The sequence below is a fragment of the Pagrus pagrus genome (genome assembly GCF_965226575.1).
Source record: "Pagrus pagrus genome assembly, chromosome: 20".
NCBI lineage: Eukaryota > Metazoa > Chordata > Actinopteri > Spariformes > Sparidae > Pagrus > Pagrus pagrus.
Genome location: NC_140207.1, coordinates 25,821,211 through 25,836,067, shown reverse-complemented (window position 1 = coordinate 25,836,067; position 14,857 = coordinate 25,821,211). Strand labels below are relative to the sequence as shown.

The 14,857-nt window shown below is 40.4% G+C and overlaps 1 protein-coding gene across 2 annotated transcripts in view; it reads right to left on the bottom strand.

Moving 5' to 3' along the window:
* Positions 1-12,179, bottom strand: part of palmdb (palmdelphin b) — a 67,040-nt gene extending 54,861 nt beyond the window's left edge. The window contains exons 1-2 of one of the 2 annotated variants that reach the window (XM_084341203.1): positions 11,992-12,179; positions 918-968 (exon numbers count right to left, since the gene is read on the bottom strand). In XM_084341203.1, coding sequence (XP_084197329.1) covers positions 918-962 — 45 coding nt within the window. In that variant the 5' untranslated portion in view covers positions 963-968; positions 11,992-12,179. The remainder of the gene's footprint in view (positions 1-917; positions 969-11,991) is intronic. The other variant, XM_084341201.1, reaches the window with a different exon arrangement.
* Positions 12,180-14,857: the final 2,678 nt, after the last annotated feature.

Sequence of the window (14,857 nt, the reverse complement as noted above, 5' to 3'; positions counted from 1 at the left end):
AACTACTCACCCACACTCTTTATTTTCAGACTCTGCTTGGAAATGACTCCTGTTTCAGTGCTGCATCATGCCATGTTGCTCAAACTTAATATTATAATACTGTGAAAGACATCCTCTGCAGAAGAGATTGCATGTTTCTCTGTGTCATTCTGCACAGGAACCACATTTGAGTTGGCTGTGTTCACTGCTGTTTGAAGGGTTTTCTAATGGTTCATACAGTTTTGTTTGTTTTTTTGTTTGTTTTTTTACAATTGATAACTCAGATTTCACTACACCAAGTTCATTATTAAAAACCCTTCACACAGCTCTCTTTATCGACATGCAGCGCAGCACATTCAGCATACACTGATTTGACCAAAACACTTGATACACATCCCAGATTGACATGACATTGTCCTGATGAGCTGTAAACCTCTCTGACTGGAAGGGAACTATGAACAAATTGTCCCATACAATTACAAAACAGTGTCAGAATTTCATGTAAGGTTTTGAATGTTTTGAACACCGTCAGATGCTCTGGGATGCCTCTCTCATTGGTTGTTGTGATTCGGCTCAGAAAGTATGGATGTAATCATCCAGATTTTACATTGTAAATATCAAACATGTTTGATATTATCGGGGCAGCCCTGAGTCTGTGAGCAGTTCAGGAGGCTTAAGGCTGGATCTGTAAGCCCCTCACATTACCAGATAATCTGTGCTGAACAGCATATTTTGAGCAGGCACTGCACTCGTTGAATGTTGATTTGAAAATGTTTAAGTGAAGTACACCCTCCCCCTAATAAGAGATACAATAATAAGATTAACAAATGACAAAGAGTAGTTCAAGTCGGAAAAGCAGCTCTCAACATGTGACACAGAAATGATTTGTATTCTAGCTTTCTCCATTTTACTCCTAAAAGCACCGGAATGGTCCTTACCGTGATGGCCTGGAGCCTCTCCTTCAGCAGGTCAGCCTCCTCCATGATGGCCTACAAGACAGACAGAGTGCATGACAGTGAATCAATAGATAGAGCAGGAAGTGAGAGGCAAAGACAAAATCCGAATATTATTTCAATAAAGCTCAAATCTCCAACCTCAGTAACAGAAGTCTATATTTTTTAAGACCTTTCATGCATAGCTGTGTAAATACAGAGACAAGTGAAAAACAATGATGTACGAATAAAGGAGCTGAGAGAGCACCATAATACATTAACAATACTAATAATCAAATCAAATCAAATCAAATTTTATTTGTATAGCCCAAATTCACAAATCACAGTTTGCCTCAGAGGGCTTTACAATCTGTACAGAGACGACACCCTCTGTCCTTCGACCCTCGATTCGAGTGAGGAAAAACTTGCCCCCCCAAAAAAAGGCCCTTTTAACAGGGAAAAAAAAATGCTGAAGAAACCTCAGGAAGAGCCACAGAGGAGGGATCCCTCTCCCAGGACGGACAGACGTGCAATAGATGTCGCATGTACAGAGCAGATCAACGAGATCACAATGTATACAATTATAATGGATGGTTGACAGGAATGAAAGTACATAAAGAGGTATTAAAATATTATATATATGTATATATGTATATATAATACACTATTCTTATTTGTCATTGTCAATAATTATCAAAATAATTTAAGTGTCTTTTTTTTGTAAGTAAACCAAGGACACTTTACATAAATGTAGGGGGTCTAGAAAAAAACATTATATTGTAGTATGTTGAGGAAATGTATTGCATCAGTGGTATCAGCTTGTTCCATTTTTTGTGTTTCATGTATATCTGTGTATATATGTGTGTGTGTGTGTGTGTGTGTGTTATTATTATTATTATTATTATTTTATAAATAAGTAGGAAAATATTCTTAAATTCAGATAATGCTAGTGCCATTGTCTTGAAATAAGGCTACATGTTTAGGAAGTATATCTGAAATTATACAGCTTCATTAAAAACAAGTACATTTGTCTAGATACAAAGTAAATATTTTAGAATGTCTTCATACCTTTATGCTAGTACATCCTGGATTAAGTTACTCAGAACATGTAATAAGATCTGACTAAAATGTTAAAATAGCTTAAAGACAATTCCTCTAACATAAAAACTGCCTCTGAAGAAGAAATACCTTATCATACAAAAAACAAGCACATATATTGCTTTGATTTAGGATAATTAGATTTAGCTGTAGAATATGCTTTAAGGATGTACGCCTAATGACTGATAAATTGTATCTGGGAACTTTGTTTTATAGAAAGTTTTAGAAACTTAATGTGAATATCTTCAATCTTTAGAATGACACAGTGTTTGACTGTAAAGTGACATTCTCTAATGTGACTGGAAACATACATCATGTCATGTACTGTAAAGGGTCAACTGCATAATGGGTGGAAGTTGAACTTGTGAACAGTGTCTGCCAACAATGATTTACTGCAGTACATTTTAACACACAACATGGAATTACATATATTAGCCTTGATAGGGAGAGAACAGGACAGAATAAGAAATAGCATGTCTGTGTTAGATATCAGATGGATGATTGAGCCAGGCTTGAGGAATGGCACAGTGACTGTAGGGAATGTACCATGGCTATGTTGGGGCTGCAGTATTTGTCACATATATTGCACAGCAGTAAATCAGAAGAGAACAGAATGATCACTGAAGGTTAAGATGCACCTGGCCCTCCACAGAGAAAGGACAGCAATATCTCACAGTGTTATTTGAAAAGAGTCCACGTGGTTCACGTCCACAGCAACGTGAGGGAGGACTCAGCAGGACTCATTCTGCACTAATGTTCTGTACAACTGAAGAAGGTAGAGTGAATGGGAGAGATAGCAAACAAAACATTCTGACTTGCAATAAACTTTTAAACATGTTTAAAGAACAGAAAAATGTAATGTGACACTGAAGAGAGTTCTATTATTTCCTGTGACCTTCTCCTGCAGCCAGTCTGCCATGAATTCATAGCTTGTTAATTAAGATGTGATTTAATGTTTCTGAGTTATTAATATTCTCCAGAGGGCTGACCATTTTCACTGGCCTGTTAACACATCAACAGCTAGCATACAGTTCAGCTCTAGTGCAACTAGTAGGGTACATGGGTACACTTCTTCAGTTTCAAGGCTGGTCAAATAAGAAACTGGTGTGTGGAGCCAGAACAGTGACACTGAGCCATGGCATCAAAAATAAAAACTGTCATTGAAAACAAAACCTGAACTCAACTAAGAGAAACATTACATTGAAAAAAAACAGACATTAAAAGTAAGTTATTTTGTAATATTTTGATATCTTAGGGGTAAATAGTGACAAACTAAAATAAACATGGGAGATTGAGTCTAAACACAATCACATGTACTTGAGTTTATTTATATGACTTGAATACTTAATTTGACAAACCATTTACACTCCTATATAACCACTTTTGTTTCAATAACCACATATCTTACATGGTCCTCATTCATGTGTTGGGAGGTTTAAAGGAGGCTAACCTTCAGCCCAGTCCCCCGGATAAAATGTTGGCAGTCAACGTTTCTACAACCACAGTCACACACAATAACTTATCTTTTAGACAATAACTTATATTTTATGTTAATCACCAGAACGTCAAGTTGGAAAGTGGGGGGAATGGTAGTAGCATTACATGCATGATGTACACAGGCAAGAAGACTGCCAAACCAGTTCAAAATGTGTAACAATATTTTTAAGTGCCAAACCATTGGATCTGAGACATGAGGACATTTTCCAGTCATGTTTGTGTCATGTTGTTTTTCACTAGAAGTCAAGATATTTCCATCATTTTCCCAGCCCTAATCTCTGCCTACAGCTAACCAGACAGTGTTGTCACAACATAAAACTGAGCCTAAAGAAACGTGAAACGCAAAATAAGAATCTGTGTCCGTCTGCAGAAAAGTTTATTGCCAACATTTATTCTGGCGATTACGCCGTAAAAATCACCTCCTTTGTTCACTGTTTGACCAAAATCATTGATTTTAATTTGTCACTATTTGTGGCATCATTTTTTATTTATTATTATTCACACTTGACAAAAAAACTTTCAATAAGGTCCTATCTATAGACCCTAAACAATATGTATGTATGACGTTTATATGACATTTTGTTTATATATTCCTTATATTAAGTAAATAATATTATATATATTCCTTATTCAATTAGATTAGATTTGAATGTGCTACCTGTTTTAATTAGAATTGAATTATGCTATTTGATGAGCAGATGCCAACAGATGTTGCAGGGAGGAACAGAGGCAGAGACAGCCACACAGAACTGTTAGATGGTAAATGATGGTAAAGCATGTATGGGCAGTTTAAAAAATATACATTGGTCATATTGGATAAGGCTTCACTGAATTAAAGAGGACTGGTGGGCCATTCTAGTTTGGTATGCATTAATAAGCACACCATCATCAAGACAAACAACTCCTGTACCTTGCCATGCCATCGTATGGAAAAACTTCTGTGCCTTGTCTGTAAGGCCTGAGTGGTTTCTCAGAGTTTCCCCACTTTTGTCATTTAAAGGCCTGTATACCCCTTACAACAAAGTCCAAACTGAGGAAGCTAGAGGAAAGGTTTTACTCCAAATAGCGAGGGAAACTCCAGACAGGCTACATGCTGTGGAGTGGAAAAGCTAGGATTAATATCACCTTAACTGCTGCTCTCACAATGAGTGTCTGTCCTTTACAATCCCTCCATCCATCCCTCCCTCCATTGGTCCATACTGTAATCTGTTTCAACAGTGTCATCCTGTGTAATTCTGCTGTCTTTCATTGGATCCACTACACATAACTCCACTTTAATACATTCTGCTATAAAAAGGTCATCGCTTATAGGAACTTTAGCTCAGTATAGCCTGAAGACTGGATCAGCTGACTCTGGCAGGCATACTGTAGGAGGTAAAATGATCCTCATTGATAAATAAGTGAGGACATGTTTATTTGTGTAGTGCTTGTGTTCACACTGCTAGTAGCACCTGAGCTGGCCAAATGTCATCTTGTCCATGTTCACTACTGCTTGCTCCCTCATTATATCAGAGGGGATACATGGGTTCATTTCCAGTACAACCAAAAGGCAATGGGGTTCATACTTGCTCCATCAAATGTGCTATGTATGGTCTTTTCAACATATCCCTGTCAAGGTAGTTGGATGGTTGGAAAATGGCAGCCTCTGTCCACAGCTGTGGTGTAGTTGGTGGGGATGTATACACAGAGAATAGATTTGTTTTTGGACAAAACGAGATGTGGGAAGTTGTTGTTGTATCAACTATTAAAATATCGACACATATCATTATAGTAAAATTAACTGATGAACCAAAGCTTTTACTGTTTTTACCTTTGCGTTTTTTTGGGTTTTGATTGATTTTGATTTTGAAACTTGTACAGTACAACAGCCTATAAACAAAATACAAAACCTGGATCCAACTGAACTTACATACAAACTAACTTCTTTCTATGCTCTTGGATCATCATAAGAATTTAGTAAGCATGCAGGATAAAGGCATTTGCGCACCCAGTCTGTTTCTTTGTGTGTGTTTCTTGAATCCATCATTTGATTCAGTTAAATTACGCACAGAAACCTCACACACTGAGTCCGATGACTTTATTATTGTGTTCGTCGTGAAAAATCACAATATTAGACAAAATGGAGTCGCCAAGCAGTAAACGTGATTTTGTGGTCCCCTCAAAAAGAAAATACTGGGTCCATCCAATCCCGAGAACCAGGAATGTTTCACCTGCTGCAGCACGATGGTCCACGGTTGTAAGAGCCTTTCTGTGAGGGGTTTGCATGTTCTCCCTCTGCTGGCGTGGATTTGCTCCACCATCAAGACTGACACTGGCTGAGATCTGGAGCTGGTCCTGGGGCACTGTGTTGCCCAGGCTCCTCGGGGAAGGGTTAAATGCAGAGAATTGTTCATTGCATGGTTGTATGTAATAAAATAACGATTCTTCTGATTTTTCTACAAGAGCTGTGGAACTAATTATCTGTGGAGGGAAAGTCCACTATATGACCCATCCAAGCACCCTAACCACTCCCTGACTTAGACTTGTCTCTGTCTTTAAAATACTGCTCTACATGGGCAATTCAAGAACTGAGGCTAGAGGAGTAACTAAAGCATCACACCCAGAAGCGCTTGACCCGTTAGGAGTGAGAACGGGTTGCACCAACAATGCTTTCTTGTTTCAATGTCACATACTTTGTTCATCCATTCACCACAGACTTTTGGAACTGCTAAATTAAAAATACATGCAGTTCCCCAAATGCAAAGTATATACAAAACATTAACTACGCACACTGTCGGACAAGGTCAATGCAAATGTTCCTGACATTTCACACTGTCCTTACTGTTGTGAGCTGAGAGGGAAGAGATCACATGACAACTGTCATGTCAGTACAATTCTGTTATAAATACCATATTGTATGTGAGTAGGCGCTTATAGCTCTACACATTCATGCTCAGCCCTCTTAGACACCCACACACATACTGACTAAAATCAGCTTTTCATCCAAACATGGCTAACCCAGCACAGCATTCATGTCACACAGCGAAGACAGGAGATATTCATTGCTCAGCTCGTAGATACTTCTCAGGTACAACTGTAGGGAATTATGTAGTTAGTACTTTTAATGAATCATTAAATAAAATAACAAAGTCATTTTTGGTCACAGCTGCTAAAACACTAGTACCATTGATGTTCATAACTGTGAGATTCATCACTGTGACATACTTTGCTGAACCAACAATTCACCCTGACCTCCTTCATGAGAAGTTTACAGTGTAAAGTGAGGAGCCATAAAAACCACTCAGGACAGAGTGTCTGCCTTCACTCCTGACAGAAAAGACTCATCATCCAAAGGCCATTAAAAAAACATCACCAGCCATTTGAACAATCAATGCAGTTTAAACCTATATACCTGCTCTTGTACTGCAACTTGCAAACTGCAAGCTTTTTTCATGCTCATCTTCTATGAAGAAACAATTATATCATTATTAAAGTATACCATTCTATTTATAACATGCAAATATGGTGCCCTGAGGAAAGCTCCAGTTTTAAATTAAAAATATCAAGTCAGTTTCCCACAGAAATGTGCAATAAACTCCAGCATGTACAGGTCTACAGTAAACACAGTCCTATTGATTGTGACAAAAATGATTCCCACTTGTAGTTCAGTTGCACCAGGCTCAAACAGTATGTGTTGCTTGTGTTACAGTGTTGAATAAATTAGCTCTGCTGTTTGGAAAATACAGTGTGGGAGGGGGGTGGGAACTGGAGGAATGCTGAGATTAAAAGAGAACACCAACAACTGTCAACTGTCTATGTCACAGAGCAGAACTTATCAACCAGCCAGAATTCATAACCGCATCAAACAAGATTGCTGTTATTTATTTCGAATACATCAACACAACCTGTGTGTGTGTTTAAAAAAGGTGCAATAGGCAATTATGGAGAGAGATAGTTGATTGTTGAGTTTTATTTCCAGGTTGTCAACTACTGGACTCTGACTCACCAGAAACTGTGGTTCTATCTGTTTTTATTCCAATTAGTCTCTCTTCTTTTCCTCTGCTGAGATTCATATAGCCCTCAGAAATGCACACATTTTTCACTCATGTTTAATTAACATCCTTGCTGTTCTGACTGGTAAACTGGCAAACATGCTTCAGTGTATGTTAGTGTATGCTCCCACACACTTCCACAAGCCTTCATTCCTCAATGTATTTTTAAGGAAAGGGTTTGTGTTATATGATCTTTTTAATATCAACATTGAGACTAACCACAATAAAGGGGTGTCTAAAATAAATATAATATTGCTTATGCTACTGAATTCCACTACCATCCTAAAAATATTAGAAACAGCTGAATGAGTCTAACCATTGCACTGACATGTTCTTTTGCAATTGACATGCCAAGTGAAGTAATTTTGCTTGTGTGTGTGTACGTTTTGGGCTGAACAATGACATAATTTGAGTGTAGCACTTGTGTTGGCAAAACCCAGTTCTGGGATTTAATAAAGGTTGAAATTTGAGTGACAAGGAACAAGGAAGGAGAAGGGGCTTCTAAATGTCAAGCTGCTGCCTTGCTCGTCCACCTGTTGACACTATGAAGGCCTGATCCAGCACTGCTGAAAATAGAGACAGTGTCTGGCTCACAGCTGGACCAACCTGACACTGTGTGCATGAAAGAGTCTGTCTGTGTGTATACAGCATTACATGAGAACTGATGGTGGGAAGAAAACCCTCAACACCTGTCAGTCACGTTGGATAAACACTCCGTCACACATGCACAATTTGAATATGGCTAAATAATGCCTGGTGTCAAGTTGAGTCAAACACAGCTGGATTTAGGCAATCTGGATGTGTTTGGTGGTTTGTTCTAAGCCAAAGCCAACTGACAGGGGCGAAAGAAAGGTGCGTATTCAAATGTATCTAATAGCAGTAAAAGTGAGAAACTTCCTCTGGACAAATGCAATGACTGGAGTCAGCAGGAATATCAGGGCGATGAGGATCAATAATGAATGCCATGGGCATGTCAATGCAGGACAAAGCAAAGGGAGCCAAACAGTCTGTTGGTGCCATTACAGAAGGTAGTTAAAGTAATTTTATTACACGGCCCTATTGAATGCTGCTCTCTGATTGGTCCATCGCTGCGTTCTACGGTCTGTTATTTCTGTGTAATGACCGTCGTCAAGTATAACAGACCGTTGCTAGGGACGGCGCTCTGATCCGCCCTGGCAACATATAGCAACATAAGCAAGACAGCTTATGTGAACACCTTTCTCCATAACAACCTCCGAACTATACATTATCCCTTACACAATGCTCTAGTTAGCCAAATATATTATTTGTGTATTTCAGACCTGTGTGTGTAACTGAAAAGAAAGAAGACAACAGAGTGAAAAAAAAATGCCTGAGAGTATTAATAAGTAGTTGTTTATCATGTGGTTTGTTCAAGTATGCTTTTGATGGGAAGTCAGGACATCTCCATCTGTGTTTGCGGTGACAAAACCAGGTGTTTTCTGTTTATTCTCACCTAGGAGACTTGAATGTTCCAATTGGGAATTGGAACATTTGTTATACTTTTAACTTTTATTATATATTTTTACTTGGTTAATTTATTATTTACCAGTTTTTCTAGTATTCTGTCAAGTTTGGTTACGTTTAGGCAACAAAAACACATATATGTTCTGGGTAAAAAGATGGTTTTGCTTCAAATAGAAACTTTCACAATGTTAAAAACATGTTAGAAAGGATAACTTTTCCCATGTGTATATATTACCAGGCTTTTTCCCAAGTCACAAAGCTATGACATTATAAAAACGTGATTGGTCAGTAGCAATGATGGCCCTGGAGCAACATTAATGATAATGTTCAAGGAACAACACCAACACAGTGATGTCAGATTGTGTTGCCTGTTGAAGCCAAAGAATTCTTCCAGTCTGCTCAGAATCAGATCCAAATCACAGTCTGTGACCTCATAGTTTCACACACTAAGTCAGCTTATTTTTTCCTACAAAAAGAGGTTGTAAGGACCCTCCATAAAGAGCTAGACTTGTTGACATCTGTCTCTTCATACCTTGTGTTTGATTACAGGTAGTTGGTGTGGTTGACATCTCCCCCCACCTCTGTGTTGTTTAGAGAAACGCTGAGATCGGCTTTTCAGGTGTCTTGTGTTAATGCTATTCAAAGGTCAATTGTCAGGTCTTTCCAAGTCTCTCTCACCATGAACCAAACAAAAACAGGAAAGGGCTTACGAGTTCTAATAAACAGCTCTTAAGATGAACCCACAGTAATACCCAACAGTGGGGATTCATGGCTTTTTCACATTTGAAGTCTTCCCCATTCATAGTGCTACTAACATATTCTTTTGCTTATAAAGTTTAGAGGGTAAAATCCCTTCAGGTCTCTCTTTCTTAGCTCTAACCATGATCCATGCCAGACTCTAGTCCCAGTGACATGACCCTGATACCTTCCTGTCTGTCTGGCCATTCAGCCAAGGTCCTCCTGATTTCTAATCCCTGCGTCTCCATCCTTAATCTGATCCCCGATGGATTAACAGCACATAGGCTAACAGCACATGCCTTTACCAGTCTACAGCATGGTCTGCTAAACACCAATTTATCAAGGTGATATTGGCCTTTAATTAACACTGATGTGGTTATCGGTTTCGGAGGGATAAGATACAGGTTGTTCCTTCATTCCATCCTGGAAAGACTTAATAATTCAGTAACTTTAACATATTACTACCTCTCACATGTCTTCTCCCATACCACAGGTGTCTTGAATTCAGCAATTTCAGGGTCATTAAAAAACAGTTGACTCTGGGAACCACAATGGATTGTTTCAATTATATCTGAATGTACTTTTTTTATTTGCTCAAGAATTTAAAGACATTTTTTGACATACGCATATTCACTTTCTTAAAGGGGGAAATTACAGCCCAGTCGCCAAGAAAAAATGTTAGCAGTTTACATTTCTGCAAACCACAGATATGCTGAAATGTGTCACAGGCTATACTACACTATACTATACTGTATTGACATTTCCACAAAACATGTCGTATCATGTTCACATTACATGTTTACAACCTGACTTTCATGTTGGGAGGCAGAGGGGACACTTGTGGATTTAAAGGCTGCCAACTGGTGACCGCAGTTTTAGACTGCGTTTAATCATTTGTAAACATGACCCCACTTGATATTTATAAGGAGACCTTGAGACCATTTCCAGATGAGTTTGTGGCAACAAAATATATATTTTTGATGGGAAGTGGGGCTAAACAAAGAGCAACATTGTCATTTATTTGAAATTTTGTTTGTTGCCACCTGCTGAAGTCCAATAGTCACTCTACTTTTGGCTCTGATTTGGTCCTGATCTATCCAACACCTCAGAATATTAGCTGGGCTTCTTGTCTGTTTGTGAGTACTGAGTAGTGAGGACAGGATTAGCTTATATTTTAGCATATAAACTGAAGGCACAGGGAAACACCTTGCCTGGCTCTGTAAGGGTTGATGCCAAGATTTGACCTTTCCCCAAAACCATAGAGTGCTATTTTTGTATTTGTTTGTGTACGGATTAAACAAACACATAAACCTCATTAGTGACATTAAGAGATGTTGGTAGGTGTACATTTTAACTTTGGACAGAGCCAAGAGATGGAATTGATATTCATCTGAACATCTAACCCATAGAAAAAACAGCCAACAAGCATATTTCCCCCAAAAAATCCTAGCTTATGATTCTGAAACTCTGATGCAAATTTGAACCTCTTTCTCTGTTAAAGAATAAGACAGTAGAGCATGTCTATGCTGGATGCACTTTATATGAAGATACTGTAAGTGCAGTGTGATTTCAAGTCCTGATAGGTGTGAAAATAAGCTCCCTTCTTCATTAGCGTCTTCCCTCCCCTGCTCTGCCACATGTGCTGAAATATTGTTCTCACTGGGATGAGTGGGAAGGAGAGGGCGCAGGTTGACTGGTTTCCTGTAGGCAGCCCAGAATTACATGCATGTATGTGGGAGTGCTTGTATGTGTGTGCATACATTTAATAGATGCAAATACATGCAGTTTTCAGCTGATAAGATGTTCATCTTTACATTTTAAATGTAATTTCTGAGTGGTATGACTCTATGGTGAGATATCATGTAGTGATTTCATAGGCTTCTCAGCTGATGTTTGTGTGCGTGTCCATCTGTGAGTAAAAGTATTTGTTAGTTGAAGCCAGACCCCTGCTGGAAGGCTGCAAGCAGCCAACAGCTTAAAGGAATTAAAAGATTATAGAATCAAAAGACCCCCGTGGCTCATTTGAGATTATGTAACAACAAGTTTACACTGGGTAACTGACTTATGGTAGAAACTACGTAGAGTAGTTGACAACTCTGTGATAATCTCACCATTGTAATCTCTAAGATTTGATGAGAGTATTTTCCCCATGAAAGCCCCCAGCTTCACGCAGATGCTCCACATTTGTGTGGCAGAGGAAAACAGTAACAGTGATACAGAGGTCTACTCACCAGGTGTGTGCTGTGTGTGTCCTCGAGCAGGTGATAGCGGAGCGCGTGTGGAAGGTAGAGCTCACTCTTGCAGTGTATCCAACATTACTGAGCCCGAGGTTGAGTCGGTAGATTGTGTAGGCTGAGAGAGATTCAGACTGACTGGGAAGACTCCCTCCCTCCCTCCTTCACTCTCTCTCTCTCTCTCTCTCTCTCTCTCTCTCTGTCTTTATCTGTTCCCTGTGAGTCTGTCAGAGAGCCCAACCATGTGCCCAAAATACCTCTGTCAAACAAATGCTTCACAAATGTGCGTGCACACACACACACACACACACACACACACACACACACACACACACACACACACACACACACAGGTACATGCTGCATGAATGCTGCAATACACAGCAATACAATGTCCTACTTTTTGCATCCATTTCTCATTCAGAGATAATTAATATTTTACTCACTCATCACCTTCAAGGAGCAACTTGTAAGATAGACCAGCATTTTAGTTTAAATCATTCAAAAAATGAACATTATCAGCAGTGTGAAGAAACAACAATGTTGTATGTCATGGTTTGGTTTGTGGTTTAGTTATTGTTTTCTCTTTTATTTTGTAAGGTTCATCCTCATGTGTGTTGGTACACTGGTAGGCTCAGGTTTGGTTAATATCAATGAATAATTACTAATAGTAATTCTTAAAAATAATAATTGTAATTAATATAAAATAATTTGAGCATCACCATGGAATCAGGGACAGGAAGAGGCAAGATGGATCATTTCATGCAAGAGTTCAAGATGGCGCACGTGGACATGTCATTGGGTACATCACACCAGGGGCTGGCCAGTGAGGGTGACCGCGAGACTTGAACAAGACAATGGTTGAAGAGTGCCCGCCGACCTAATGCATGCCTTTCATCCTGATGTGGTTTTGGACACAGCTTATGGAATACATGCTAACAATATCTAGCATCTGCCCAGAGACTATAGCCTCTTACTTGGGATTGCACTGGTGGTGACTAGCCAGTGTCCGTCAACCTCATTAAACCAGCTCATTGCGTCAGTGTGGATGAATGGCGTTGGCCGCTCCATGCAGCTATCCTCATGGTGCTAATGGTGGGTACCAAATTGAAGGCCAGCTAATACTGGTAAGCCGGGCTAACCCTTGTGGTCCAGAAACTGTTGACCAAGTCAACAATTGAAGAGAAACAGGTCCCTCTCACGCTGGCCAGTTCTTGATCCAAGTGGATCAGCGACAGGGAAAATGGGACCTGTGTGTTCAAGGAGGTGGCAGATGCCTAGTTGTCACCATTGGTTAAAGATTGGGGCAGCTCTACAGTGACAGGCACTCTCACTTCAAAATCAAGGAGGAAACGGTTGACCAGTGTCTCTAGCTATTGCCACGCCGTCATCTGAGTTGTGACGTGTGTCATGGTCTGGACAAGCAAATAGACTGAATGAGTGTTCAGCTCAAGAAAAGGGCAAAGGAAAGACCTGTGAGTTCTTGCTTGCCAGCCTGTGAGGGCTTTGTGCACACAGGTAGCACAGAAGGGTCAGACCTGGAATTAGTCTCTGAGCGTTAGCTTTGGTAGGGGTCCTATGGGCTCCTGGAAGAAAGCAACTTGTCCATCTGGGACTGGCAGACTGACATCAAGACTCAGGGTGCTGACATACTTCCATACAGTATCACTGCTGAGATGTGTAGGCGTGGGGCATTAACCTTGAGAACATGTGTGGCCAAGAAGATCAGGGGAGGAGACTGTGTGGAGCAAGGAGTGGCTATGTCAGGGATGGTCTTGGCCTTCCCTGGTCCCCTTCCCCAGCCCGCAGCCCACAGAACAAACTTTAGAAGAAGGAAATGATGCCTGACCTAGTCTGGCTGAGAAGGGACCAGTGTCAAGCCCCTTTAAGGCGTGCAACAGCGTAGGTGAGCGACTAGGCCCTTGAAGCTGCCCCGCTGCTTCAGTCAGACACCTCCACATTAACTCCCTCATTTCCGATCTCATTCCTTCCCCTCTGGAGTTCAGTTTGAATTGGGCCTGCCTTCTTGGACTGAAGGAGTTCTGCTGTCTTTGCCTTACCTGACGGGGTGATTTGAGCATTAACCCCCCTAGTTCTGTCACCCACTCTGCTGGCTGGGTGGTTGGCGTCCTTGGGGACCTGCTGTGGCAGCTGCCTTAGCACAAAGTATTTCATTGCCTTCCAGCGCTAGGTATTTGCTCACTGATGCTTGGACGTCCCGGACACACGCATATCTCCCATACCAATTGAGACAGTGGTTGAACTGTGCCTTCAGACCTAACGTGCCTTTAATCACGGTGTGGTATTGGACAGAGCTGAACTGTACTCTTCTGAAGTTGGTGTGTCAAGTTGTGTTACTTCCTGTCCGTCTTTTGTTTCTCAATGATTAGCCTCTCTTTCCTGCTCTCTTCAGTCAGCCAACTACATCTACATTTAGGGCATTTAGCAGATGCTTTTGTCCAAAGCAACCTACAGTAATTCAGACATTCATACACTGATGGCGGTGGCTGCCATGCAAGGTGCCAACCAGCACATCAGGAGCAGTTTGGGGTTCAGTATCTTGCCCAAGACATGCAGAACAGGGGAATGGAGACAGCGACCTTCCGATAACAAGACGCTGGCTCTACCCCCTGAGCCACAGCCGCCAACTAGTTATAGGAAGCTAGTTACTACAGCCAAATATTGCTACAGCAAAGTGTATGGAGAGCAGCTGTTACTCTGTTGATGTGCTGCCCCCTATATTTTTGGTGCTACCTTCGAATTCTGAAGCCTCAAAATGGTTGTCATGTGGCGTCACGAAGAAACTACAGAAAACAGAATCCTTTTTTGAGAGTGTTCATTGTGTACACAGCTACATTCGGTG